This window comes from Mastigoproctus giganteus, chromosome 3, assembly GCF_048544385.1.
Source record: "Mastigoproctus giganteus isolate SK-2022 chromosome 3, ASM4854438v1, whole genome shotgun sequence".
Classification (NCBI taxonomy): domain Eukaryota; kingdom Metazoa; phylum Arthropoda; class Arachnida; order Uropygi; family Thelyphonidae; genus Mastigoproctus; species Mastigoproctus giganteus.
This window is the reverse complement of record NC_143577.1, coordinates 239,186,190-239,199,875: the sequence shown is the minus strand read 5'-3', so window position 1 is coordinate 239,199,875 and position 13,686 is coordinate 239,186,190. Positions and strand designations below refer to the sequence as shown.

The window sequence follows — 13,686 nt, the reverse complement described above, 5'->3', positions numbered from 1 at the left end:
ATATGTACTTCTCACTAATTTAGTTATTTTATTATGGATTTTTTTTATTATTATTTATTTATTATTTGTTTTTTGCATAGTACTTGTCAAAAAAATCATTGGGCTCTTCATAAATCAAGTTGTAAGCTAATTCCTGAACTCGTTGGTTGCCCATTTATTATGAGTTTTCCTGAATCTCAAACCACATATGCAAACTTGAGTAGAACAATGGAGGCCTATTCTAGGTAAGATAATCTTTATTCAGTGCAGTAGTACTTTGCATTTTCTTGTAAATTTTCATGTCTTCAATAATAATTTAATTAAAATCTTTGAAAATCAGAATACATATATTTAAATTTCATGCACATTTACAATAACAGAGGTACACTAATTTAATTCAATTGAAATAACTTTAGCTTTATAAATATAAATCTTTAGTGCTTTCATAAAAAAAAAAAAAAAGGGGGGAAAAAAAAACTGTGTTCAGAAAGTGAAAAGAAAGGAATGAACAATATTGATCACTACAGGGAAGCCATGATATCAGTATAGATGACCCCAAGTAGATGGCTGAGGAGTTAAACAAGTTCTCTTCAACCCCTTATATATATATATATATATATATATATATATCAGTATTCACATGTGAATATACATTTCAATGAGAAAAAATTCTTAGAAAATTCTTTCAAGGGGATAAAATTGTTATGTGACTATCTTTTTTATTATCTTGCACAAGCAAGCCTTGTTAGTCTCCATTGGCTTTTCACATCAGTGAACTGTTTCAACTACAAAATCACAGTTGGCTATATGCTGTTTGGTTATGATCAATCTTGATACACCCAAGGCCCAATCAAATGTAAAAACACCAGCAGAGTTATAGTTTCTGAGATACTTATACCAGCACATCTGGTATCCACTACTGTGCTATGCACGTTCACTTAAATCTTTCATCTTGTCCATTCTTACACTGAATTACGTATATAATTACGTATATACATTATCCCTACGTAACTGCTCGCCTGCTTTATATTAAATGGTTTGAACACGTGTGCTGTTACTGAAGAAGTGTTCCATTTCATAAAAAGGGTAGGTGTACCTAGTAAAGGGGCTTAGAAGGAACAGGTATCCTGTGTGTTATCAGACACTCAGCCTAAAACACTGATGGATCCAATATCTCTCTATTACAGAAGATTTAGGAGAAGTCCAGTTGGCCTGCCTCCCTAAAATCCACTCATGCACACCTTCTCGATGGTAAGCCCTGTTACGTCACTTAGGTGGCAACGAACGTGTAGAGTGGTTCTCTTCAAGACGCCTGGTCAGCGTGAAGAGGAAAAGACCAAACCCTCCAGCAATGAGAGCACAACAATACAAATGGCCCTCAGTCCCCAGCAGCTTTCACTCTCCCTCTTATGGCAGCGAGAGGATCAGAGTGGAAGCAGAGGGTGCTAAGAATCTCTGGGTACGACCAGGCTGCCATGCACGGAAATTGAACTTGGCCTGTTATAACGTACGATCACTCATCGGTGAAGACAGGATATTAGAGCTGGAAAAGGAATTAGAAAATGTGAATTGGAATATCATCGGTTTGGCTGAAACAAGAAGAAGAAATGAATCACTTATAAGTTTATCAAGTGGAAATCTGCTGCACACCAATGGAAACAGTGAAAGGAGTGAAGGTGGAGTTGGGTTTCTGGTCCATAAAGATTTTAAAAACAACATTTTGGAATTCAAAAGTACATCACCAAGGGTGTCAAGACTAATACTCAAGATTTCTAAGAGGTACAAGCAAAAGATTATAATGATTTATGCACCAACATCAAGCCATGATGATGAAGAGGTTGAAGAAATGTACACTGAAATTGAGAGTCTTCTAGATGAGCAGAAAACCCACTACACTATTATTATGGGGGAGACTTCAATGCTAAGGTTGGAAAAAGGCAAAACAGCGCAGAAAGAGGAACTATAGGAAATTTTGGAATTGGTGAAAGAAATAAAAGAGGTGAAAGACTTGTGGAATTTGCAGAATCACAAGGAATGTCAGTAATGAACACTTTTTTTCAAGAAAAGGGTGAACAGAAAGTGGACATGGAAGAGTCCAAATGGATTAACAACTAATGAAATCGACTTCATCCTCACTAACAGAAGATATATTGTGAATGATGTTACCGTCCTGAATAAGGTAAATGTTGGAAGTGATCACAGAATGGTAAGATGTACACTTGATATAGATGTAGGAAAGGAAAGGAAAAAACTGACTCGAGTAAATAATACAAAGGTCTTTGAAATAACAGAGGAGGAGAAAAAGCAGTATGTACTGGAACTTAAGAACAAGTTTGAGCTTCTGCAGACTGCTCAGGACCAAGATATCGGCAAGGAATATTACAACTTTTTGAAAGTGATAAAGCCCAAGAAACCTATAGGGAAACAGAAATCCAAAGAAGAAAAAATTAGTCAAGAAACACTTGTCGTGATGAACCAAAGACGACAAATGAAGAGCAAGAAAAACACTGACAGGGAGAAAATTGAGTATACTGAGTTATGCAAAGCCATTAGAAAGAGACTCAGAGAGGACATAAGAAGATTTAACACAAGAAAAGTAGAACAAGCATTAAGGGAAAACAAAGGATTTAAATCAGCAGCCATGAGCAGTAATACAGAAAGACAAATGATACTGAAACTGAAGAATAGCGATGGTGTACTTATAAACAGCAGAGAAGGCATAATTCAAATAGCAGAAGACTACTATAGAGAATTATACAAGGAGCGAGGGAATCATACCAGCAGTGGGGAACATGGATTGCAAAGTAGCAACACATACGACATACATGATATTCTTCCTGATGAGGTAGAACATGCATTGAAGAAAATGAAGAATCGGAAAGCCCCGGGGGAAGATGAAGTTACCGTAGAGTTGTTAAAATTGGGAGGAAGAGACATAACACAAAAACTGGCAAGGCTCTTCACAAAGTGCATTAGAAAAGGTGTGATGCCTAAGCAGTGGAATAATGCAATCATAGTTTTGCTGCATAAGAAAGGAGATAAATCAGAAATTGGAAATTATAGACCAATTAGCTTGTTATCCCATATCTACAAGTTGTTCACAAGGGTCATTACTAACAGATTAGAAAGAATACTTGATGAGAATCAACTGAAAGAGCAAGCTGGCTTTAGGACAGGATTCTCAACTATGGATCACCTTCACGTAATATCACAGCTAATGGAGAAAGCAAATGAATATAAAACACCATTATGCCTGGCATTTGTGGATTATGAAAAGGCATTTGACTCCATACAGCATAAGGCAATGTTTCGGGCACTGGAAAGACAAGGCATAGATACTCCATATATTATGATTTTGAAGAAAATATATGAGAGTGCTACATCCTTTATTAGACTAGACAAAGACAGTAGCAAATTTAAAATCGAGAAAGGAGTTCGACAAGGAGACACAATATCTCCGAAGCTGTTTACTGCTGCCCTTGAGGAAGCTTTCAGAAGATTAGACTGGTCGCAGAAAGGAGTCAATGTGAACGGAGAGTACCTAAACCATTTACGATTTGCAAATGACATTGTGGTCATAAGCCACAATCCCAAAGAATTAGAGGAAAATCTTAATCAGTTATGCACAGTTAGTAAGGATTTTGCACTAAAGATGAATATGGCTAAAACAAAAGTAATGATGAACAAGTATGCCACGGAAAGGGAAATAATGATTGAAGGAGCAGTAATTGAAAAGGTGGAGTCATATACTTATCTGGGACAAGTTATTAGCTGTAATAATGATAAATGGCTGGAAGTCAAGAGAAGAATAAATTTTGGATGGATAGCATTCAGGAAATATAGTCACATACTGAAGAGCAGTATCCCAGTTTGTCTGAAACGTAAAATAATGAATCAATGTATACTCCCCACCATGACTTATGGAAGTGAAACTTGGGCACTCACCAAAAGAATGGAAGAGAAGGCTAAGAACTACACAGCGAAGAATGGAACAAATTATATTGGGAATCAGACTGTTAGATAAGAAGAGAAACACATGGATTAGGCAGCAAACTCAAGTAAAGGACATTCTTATCAAAACTAAAGAACTAAAATGGTCTTGGGCAGGACACATAGCTCGAAGACATGATGACAGATGGACTAAGAAAATAACAGAATGGTACCCAAGAGGAGCTAGAAGAAAACCTGGAAGACAACAGCGGAGATGGATAGATGAAATTCATGAGTTTTTGAGTAGTAAATGGATGGCCAGTGCTCAAAACAGAAGGAACTGGAAAGTTGCTGGAGAGGCCTTCATCCTGCAGTGGATTGAAAATGGCTGATGATAATGATGACCTAGTAAAGTGGCCATTCAGTGTGTAAACATAATATATATATATATAATTACCAAGCCATCTGGCCAGCATAGGATTTATGACTAATATTTCCCTGTAATGAAGTGCCGTGGTATCGAAAGGACAATGATGAAGTAATCTTAACCCCTTGCAGTCCAGCATTGTTTGATGTCTTCCGCTTGCGATCCATCCAAAAAAATCAATGAAATGACTTCTGCAAGTGAGCTCTTAAAATCTTTTTGAGTTTACATGAATTGTTATATTAAACTGCATGGTAAAACATTTATTTTACTTATGATTTTAGTATGAGGCATTTCTTGAAACATTCACCAGGTTGCAGTCCTGGTTTTTATGGAGCATGTCTCACAATACTAAACTGTTCCTTTTCTCCCACCATTAACCCTTCTGTCACTAAATACTGCAGTCTCTTTATCTGGATTTTCATCTTTCATCACAAAATGAGGATGGCCATTCAGTGTGGCTTCTGCATTTCAACTTGATAACTGCATTTTCTAGAAAGTACATATTGGACATAGTGTTTTTGTCAAGCAGTTCCTGTGGTTCCTCACAAATCCGTGTTGAGTACTCTGTGAAGTATGCACACTACTCACACATAACCCTCAGTCAGTATGGGTTATGTGTGAGTAATGTGTTGTTTGACTGGCCTCTTAGTTACTGGGAGGCTCAATCACCATGGAAGGAGCCTTTCAGCATCCTTCCACCGGCATGAAGAGCTGGACCAGGAAAGTAGAAGGAACGCCTGATGGGCTCTCTCCCGACTTGCAAAGCTAGAGAGGAGAGAAGCCAAGTTAGAGGAACAGAGCGAGTTGGATAGGAAAGATAAGAAAAGGGGAAAGAAGCAGGGGTAGGCAGAGCAGAAGGCTACCCCTAGAAGAGGGCCATATGGTCAGGTGATCCCATGCCTGTCAGTTAGGCACCTCCGTAGCCAGGTGGGAAGGAGCAGCAGTGCGTGGCACACGCTTCTTGATTAGACTGGGGTTCGAGCCCATCACCACCAAATATGGAGGATGCGGAAAGGTCAGGGAATGACCACCGCATATCCTGGAGCAATATGGCCATAGTTGCTAATGCTCCTAAAAACCAAATAACAAACAAACAAGCCTGTCAGTTGGCCAGCATCAGCAGAATCCCCTTTGATGAGAACTCATTGAGGGTGGTTAAAATCCCACCTGGGGAGTGTCCCAGGCCAGCAAAAGAGCCTGAAAGCATCTAATCCCACACCATTGGAGAGGCAGCATCGGCAAAGGAACTTCAAGGAGAAGAGGTGATGGCAGGAATCCCCTTAGTTTGTCCCCTGCAGAGAGAAGTGTTGGCATCGGCAACAATCTCTGGTGGAAGCTTTGTAAAGAGAAGTTGAGAATCACCCAGTGTAGTCTCCTAGGAGCAGCAGGGAACATGTTGGAGCATTGCAGGAGAAGATGAAGTTACTGTGGATGGACAGGAAAAAATTAGAGATGGCTCTCTAGTGGCCACATAACAGACTTGGTGATGTGATTGCAATGGTGCATCCTATGGAGCACAGAATCATTACTGAGATTGGTATATCCCTATGTCATTTAATTTCTGGTGTGACTGGCAGTGAGGGAGCTAGTCGACAGAATGAGCTGCGGAAGTCATAGGTGTGCCAGTTGGAGGTTGTGAGTGATAGCATAGTCTGTTGAAGATTGAGGTGGCATAGGTCGAGAATGCTTTTTAGGCTTCTTCTGATTGTCGGTGGTGCATTTGAGGGCCAGAATAAGCTGGTTGCGGAGGTCACGATAGATCGGACAGGAGTGCATCACGTGGTTCCAGTCCTCTGGCTCTCCACAGATGCAAAAAGCATCGTCCGCCAGACCAAAGTCGAGAAGACTCCTTTTAAATGATCCATGGCCAGTCAAAAGAAAGGACGTGTGGGCATTAGGATAGAACCAGTTGCAGCGTCGTTTGTTGAGGAAGGTGACATCCAGAATAAAGAGTTTAGTAATTTCACCTGAAAGGACATTCTTTCACCTGTTCTAGAAAGGACATTCTTATTTCAGACGTCTCCTATTATCTTAACAAGCAGCTTGTTTTGAAACTACTTTGAATAAGTTTACTTTGAGATGGATGTGTGCTGCCTTCATTAAGAAGCTGTTCACATTTGAGACTTCAGCCAAATGGGCTCCTGCCCACCAAAGCCAGGTGGGCAGGAGCAGCAGTGCTTAGCACACACACTTCTTGATTATACCGGGGTTCGAGCCCGTGACCACCAAATACGGAGGGTGCGGAAAGGTCAGGGAATGACCACCGCATATCCCCGGAGCAATATGGCCTTAGTTGCTAATGCTCCTAAAAAAAAAAAACCAAATAACAAGCCACAAAAACTACTTTCTCCACAACTTTATTGAGTTTTGAGTGAACAAATAACTTGTACAGTAATAATCAGCTCTGTCAATTGCACCCACATTTCTTATGTATTTGCAAATGTCAACTGGCTTTCCAAGCCGAAACTTTCCCCCCTTCTTTTACTTTTCCTGTTGTCACCTCAGTTTCAGTATTATGGAAAGTAGAAAGCTTAGGTACAAGTCTTTTTATCTTACCATGCTTGCACTTGAACTTTTATTGTCCTTTCAGAAGAGAAATAAAATTGAAAAGAACAGTAATTTTTGTTTCTCAGTTTTAATTGTGGGTTTCATCTCTGGTGGCAATTCCTTCCTGTTTCCCATAACAGTTCCTGTTAGGTGTATATTTAGTTTGTGAGGTTCTTTTGCTAGTTGTATACCAGTGTAAAATTGGTCAGTGAACAAATGAAACCTGCTCCCTCGATACTTTTGAAGCAGCATTTGGATGAGGTGAAGCATGATCCTTGAGGTGAAAGTCAAGTATAGTCTTATTAAACTGCCAGTAGTAGGCCTTCTAAAATGAGGTGCAATAGCTGGGATATAACCTGTTTCTGAATTTGCTAAAACAAATAAACAGAGGGTCATAACATTTTTTTGAATGAAAGTCTACCCCTGAAATCAACAGTAATACTTTCATTTAATGCAGTATTTCTACCTGGAATCAAAATTTCACTAAATTTGTCAACCAAATAATTAACAGTATTTTTTTCTTTTGATCCCCTACTTTTAATTCTTTGCTTTTTTGCTTTGAATTCTTTTGTTTGTGGGCAGAGATATAACATTCAGAATATGCAGAAATCTTTCTGCTAAATACATTCTTGAAAAATGGGATTTTTTTTCTATTCTTTTATATCAGTTTTTTCATTTAGTTCATCTAGTGAAAACAAAACCCACTCTCACCATATGGAACAATCAAAAACTACCTTATTTGAGTTTCCTTGGCATGATTATTTGTTTCTTTCAAAGTTTCTTCAAACAAAGAATTGTTAAAAAAAATAGCTTAAATATTAAAGTTCCGTTTTTGGAATACTTCATTATTGAACAAAATCTACAGTTTGAAATGGTAAAAGAATGTTTGAATGAAAAATTATTTACCTCATTTTATGATACTTGGTCTCCAATTTTCCATGCCGCCTTCAATTGACAAGTTGTTATTTTTTTTATTTTTGGTTTTTAGGAGCATTAGCAACTAAGGCCATATTGCTCCGAGAAATGCGGTGGTCATTCCCTGACCTTTCCTCATCCTCCGTATTTGGTGGTGACGGTCTCGAACCCCGGTCTAATCAAGAAGTGTGTGCTACGCACTGCTGCTCCTTCCCACCTGGCTACAGAGGTGCCTTGACAAGTTGTCATCAATTTGTTTATCAATATAGTTTACCAGATATATTGTTGGAATAAAAAATAACATTATTGTCAATATTTGACAAAAGTAAATCAAATTGTGAACTGAAAAGTTCTAGCAGTTTCTCAATTTCTTCATCAGAAAGTAATCTCTTATGAGATGTTGAAGCCATGACTGAATACTTTTCTTGTAACAGAGTATAAGATACCCTGTGACCTCTAAAAATGAAGTAAAATCAATTGAATGTAAACATTCATTTAGTTTGTCATATTGTTTGTATGAAGTATTGAACAATATGACATATAATGAAATGTAAAGTATAACAGAAGGCAGTACAGTAATTACATCAGCAGAGCAAGAAAACAAACTTCATAATTGGCAACATAAGAATTGCAGCTGCTATGACATCGAACTGCAAATGCTTAATGAACATAAAATAAGATATTGACTTTTTTAACTTCTATAGCCCTTATCAGTTTTCACTGTCCATTTTATTAAAAATGCACTTTTTTTCTTTTTTTTTTCTGTAGGTATTCACTAGATGTATTTCGTCCTCCGGTTCAGCTTGCTGATCCCATGAAGCATGGTTCGTTGTGTTCTGCTGAATCTACTGCCACTACATGTAGTAATTCTCACTGGAGTGAACAAGAAATTGCAAAAACTGGAGAAGGAAATATATTTGATAATCTTGGTGATGGAACTGGAATCGATTCAAGTAGTTCGACATTTGGTAATACGCATTCAGCAACACATAACGATAATATTTCAGCAACAGGTCCTGCTGGAGATATGATATCTCTTAGTTCAGGAATATTGTCTGATATTTCTAGCACAGTGAGTATTTCTTCTCTGCTAGATCTATATGCATGTAAAAAAAAAAGTTTAATTAGCAGAAATTCTGATGAATTTCAGATATGAAACTGGTAATTATACCCATAGGTTTCTCTAGGCTAGCTGCCAGAAACTGGCATATTAGGCAAACTATGCAGTCAGTATCCTCTACCCCACCCCAAACTGTAATAGTGCTCTAGATAACCATCTAGTTCATCTATATTGATAGCCAGCTTCTGGTTATACCACATCCTGAATTCAGTTTCGAGTGATTATCTTTATTGTCTGTCAGGTCTCCAATTAATCCATTAACTTTGGTAAATCTCCAGTAGTTTGAAGCCGTTATGTAGCATAATTAGTAGTATGCCGTCTGCCATTCCTTCATCTGATAATTGCTGCTATTTAAACTTGTAATTTATATACACCTAGAGTTTGTATGATTTCCTTTCCACTGTTAGATATATTTCACTCTGTGACGTTTATTTGTTATATATTGAGATTTTTATCATTTTATCAAAGATAAACCATAGCTACCATATTTTTCTGATTGCATATTTACTCTCTTGTTTTTAAAATGTTGATGAAATGAAAATTAAGGAAAGAATTTTCCTGTCTGACTTTTTACATTAATTCTAAATTGAAAATGTTTTCAGAAAATGTGTATTATACAATTTTGGTATTGATGGTTGGAGAATCTTGGATATAAATTTGGTCTTTAAGAAAAGTTCACTGTTACATAAGTACAGACCTTCTGCACTACTTGAATATAATTACTAGTGTAACAGTGATCATAAGATACAGTTACACTAATTATAAATGCATACTTCATAAAATACATTAAACTATACTGCTACATTCCAATGAGTAATTCACCCTCTGTTAGGTTACAAAATTTACAAAAAACGTATCATGACTTGAATATGTAATACACTATTTACTGTAAAATTTTTTGGAAAACTGCTATTTAAGCTGTGAGTAAATTACTGGATCCTGTGATGTTGATCCCAAGTTTCAGTTATATAAATTATAAATGAAAACTGCTTTATATAGTGCTACCTTGCAACGAGTAATTTTCCCATTGTTTTCAGAATGCAGAACTTCAGTAAAATGAATACACTTGCATATCATCATAAAAGAACACAGAAAACTACAATTTGAACTGTGAATAAATTACATATGATCAATTAAACATAGCCGATCTAATTAACAGTGAAGAATCAAAGGTAACAGTGTGTATGACACTAATTACCTTTGATTATTTTTATAAAATGTCCGGAATTTTATTAAAGATGGCCAAACTAATTGATCCTTTTGAAACATTTTAACTATATGCCTTGTGGCAGTGGAGTGAGAATTGATTGGTGACTGTTTCTAATTACCATTGCAAAAAGAACTCTGATAATCCAGATGCAGCACCACAAAGGATCACTGGTTCTCTTACTGATGGAGAGGATCTAAGCAATATCTCTTCCATGTGGCTAAGTTGCGTATTGTTGGAAACATATTTTGGAAGAATGCTTTTCTTAAACATCGAGATATCCTTGATTAAATCTGTTTGCTGCTGTTGATAAACTTTGTGGAGCTTAATAATCTTGATCTGTTGATGGATAGAATAGTGTCAGAGCCAAAAATAAGCCACCTGTGATTCTCAGATACTGAGCACTGTGCAGATTTAGATGATTTGACAGTGCTTGCAAGCAATGAAATAGTCTTTTGTATCTCCACTAATGACAAAATTAAAGTGTACTTGAATTTACACACTTAATCTTTGTAAATCAAATTTAAATATGCACATAAATCAGATATCTGATGCAATCTGATATCTTCTGATATGAAGGTACAGGTTTCTTTAAAAAAAATTATGTACGAGGTACATAATTTTTTCACAGCGGCAGCCATTAAAAACGTCTTTACTGCAGGAACTTGTTATGAAACTGGTACAGTAAAATAAATAAAAAAAAGTATTATTTTTATTGGAAAAAATTATTATTTTTTCTGCATTATTTTTATTGAAAAAATAATTTCAATACAATGAATGGAATTTTTCATTGTACTAGTGTAGTGTACAATAAAATTCATATAAAATATATTATAATAACACTAAAATTATCAGTCTATGGTAACTGAAATAAGATACAGTCGATTCTGGTTATTTGGGACACATCAGGACTAGTGCCTTTTGGCCCAGTTAAGCGGCTGCCCCAATTATCCGAAGTTTCACGTAAATAGTTAAAAATACAATGGACCCCCGCTTTACAATTGGTTCACTTGTACAATCAAATCATGTTACGATGGAGTCACCATAGTAAAGTACCATTCACTACAATGTGTAGTAAGTGCCGGACATTGTGAATTGAATTTTAATTCTATTAAACAGCAATTCTAATTAGTGAAAATAGGAGGAATATTATCCACAGGCTATAAAAGTAAAGATATATTAAGCACAAATTTACCCTTTAATACTTACCAATTAAAAAAAATAAATTGATACGTGAAAATCGGAAGAATTAATACGTACTGTAATATGTACATACGAACTAGTTGACATTTCTGTTCACTGACATTTGTGGGTGGGGGTTAAAATTTAAAACAGTAAAAAGATAAGCAATCAATAACAAAGGACACGGCACACACAAATTGCAAGTAACACGATGCGTGCAAGTGAGGATGGAGTAACAAGTTAAAGCTTTAAAAATAGGAATGAAGTGAAGATTCTGAAAATTAATTTTTTATATGATTGAAAATTCCATGGAAGTGTAAGCACATTTCACCATAATAACCCACAGAATTCCAGCTGTCGTATCACAAATTGAATAAGATTGAGTTTACTATCCGTTTATGATAGATTGCACTAACAGAAAAGCCCAATAAACATGTGACTGCTAAATGTTTTTATTGTATTATGGTTGTGACCTCCAGAAATCCGACCGAACCACGTGGTATGATCAGAGACAATCGTAGGGTAATCTCCAGTGCTGCCGTCCCCTGCCTCGATTGAACGCCATGTTTTCCCAATTAAGTGAAGTAAACCCTGGCTATTTTCTCGATTGAGTTCTGTTTTTTCATATTTGCCCCAAATAAATGGCTGCCCCGATTAACCGGTGGCCCAGATAACTGGAATCCACTGTATATAATTTTGACGCTCAATTGATTTTAATTCCCGAGTGAATACTCCATCAATCGTTCCATTACATGTAGTATTTATTAAAGTATTTGACTTAATATCTAAATTGAAGACATCTTTCATAAATTTACAAAACTTCTTTCCAGCCGCAGAATTTAATTCTAGATTGAAATCGCCAGTGAGAATTATAGGTATACGATCCAGTGGCTCTTCCAATAATTTGGCCTCTTCAACGGGATATGGCATCAAATTTTCCTTACATTTCGAGGGTACAGCTCTAAAACAGTGTTCGCAGGCCAGCTGCTAGTTAGAACACTGGACTGAACCTATTGGTAACTCTTTAGGTGGCCTCCGGATCAGCTAGTGTATAATCTTACTACCTCTACTCTGCCAGATAGTGACTGGAGGGAGTCCAAGTAGTGTGTATGTGGGGGGAATTGTCGAGGCCATATTATGGTCAAGGATATGGGTATATTCTTACCATGTGTACGCCATATCCAAAAATTTCATTACTTCATACAGCATGTCCCACCCACTTTTTCTTACTATTGAATACACCATGAATTGTCAAACTAATAGAGTAAGCTTATCTGTGAAAAGATCTAAACCTCCCAAACGCTTCCTAGTTCATTTCACAAACATATGTGGTGTCTCAGTTCTAATCTCAATGATGTCCATTTCCACTTGCAGTCTGCCAAATCCCATGTACTTTTTTTGACAGAATCTCAGTTATCGGTTGATTCAACTACTGCTCATCTCAGTTGCCCAAATTATTCACTGTATGACTCCTTTCTCCTGAAAGGTGGTACTTGTGCATATGTCCTTTCCGATATTCCCTGTCAGAGACTTGGTAATTTGGAATCTCCTCTTTTTGATCTTCTCTGGCTTAATCTCTCTACCTCATTCTGTCAAATTCATCTGTTGTCTCTACCGTTCTCCCTACTCCACTAATCACTTGAAGCTCTTTGACTTTCTCTCTTTGCAACTTGACTTTCTCCAGTCCAACTTTCCTAACAGTGAGGTAATTTTCCTTGGTGATTTTAATGTTCACAACTCCAGCTGGCTTCTGTTTTCTAGTCACACCGACCCAGCTGGTCGAGATGCTGTGGCTTTTGCAATTACTAATGACTTTGCACAGATTGTTCATTTACCTACCAGAATACTGGACAATCATAAACATAGAGCCAACACGCTTGATCTTTTTCTCACAAACAGCCCTTCTAAATACACTGTTGAAGTGAGTGGTCCTTTAGGCACCTCAGATCACAACTTGGTGATTATCTCTTCTCCAATGGAGACTTTATCTCATGTCTATTCCCAACCTCATGTCGTTTGGCATTACAAGAATGCAAAATGGGATGACTTGCAAGATTTCTTTACTTCTTTTCCTTGATCAGATTACTGTTTCAAAACTTCTGATGTCAACGTTTGCTCAGATTGTGTCAGTGAAATTATTCTTGTAGGAATGGAATCCTTTATTCCACACTCTACTTTAAAACCTTGTCTTTATCTAAACCTTGGTTTTCTAATAAATGGCTAAGGCTGTTCAAGAGAACAATGTTGCATATCGTAATTGGCCTGTTTCCAATTCTTCAGTTTCATTTTCTGCCTACATCAAAGCTCGCAACAATTGTAAAGCAGTTATTAATCAATCCAAACTAGATTTTGAACAGGCCAAGAGTAGAAAACTCACTT

The 13,686-nt window shown here is 36.9% G+C and overlaps 1 protein-coding gene across 1 annotated transcript in view; it reads left to right on the top strand.

Annotated features, from left to right (window-relative positions):
* The window catches only part of LOC150088923 (ubiquitin carboxyl-terminal hydrolase 19-like), a 337,177-nt gene that overhangs the window by 232,455 nt on the left and 91,036 nt on the right, over positions 1-13,686 (top strand). The window contains 2 exon segments of the mRNA XM_090370360.1: positions 81-224; positions 8,567-8,870. Of these exon segments, the coding sequence (XP_090226486.1) occupies positions 81-224; positions 8,567-8,870 (448 nt within the window).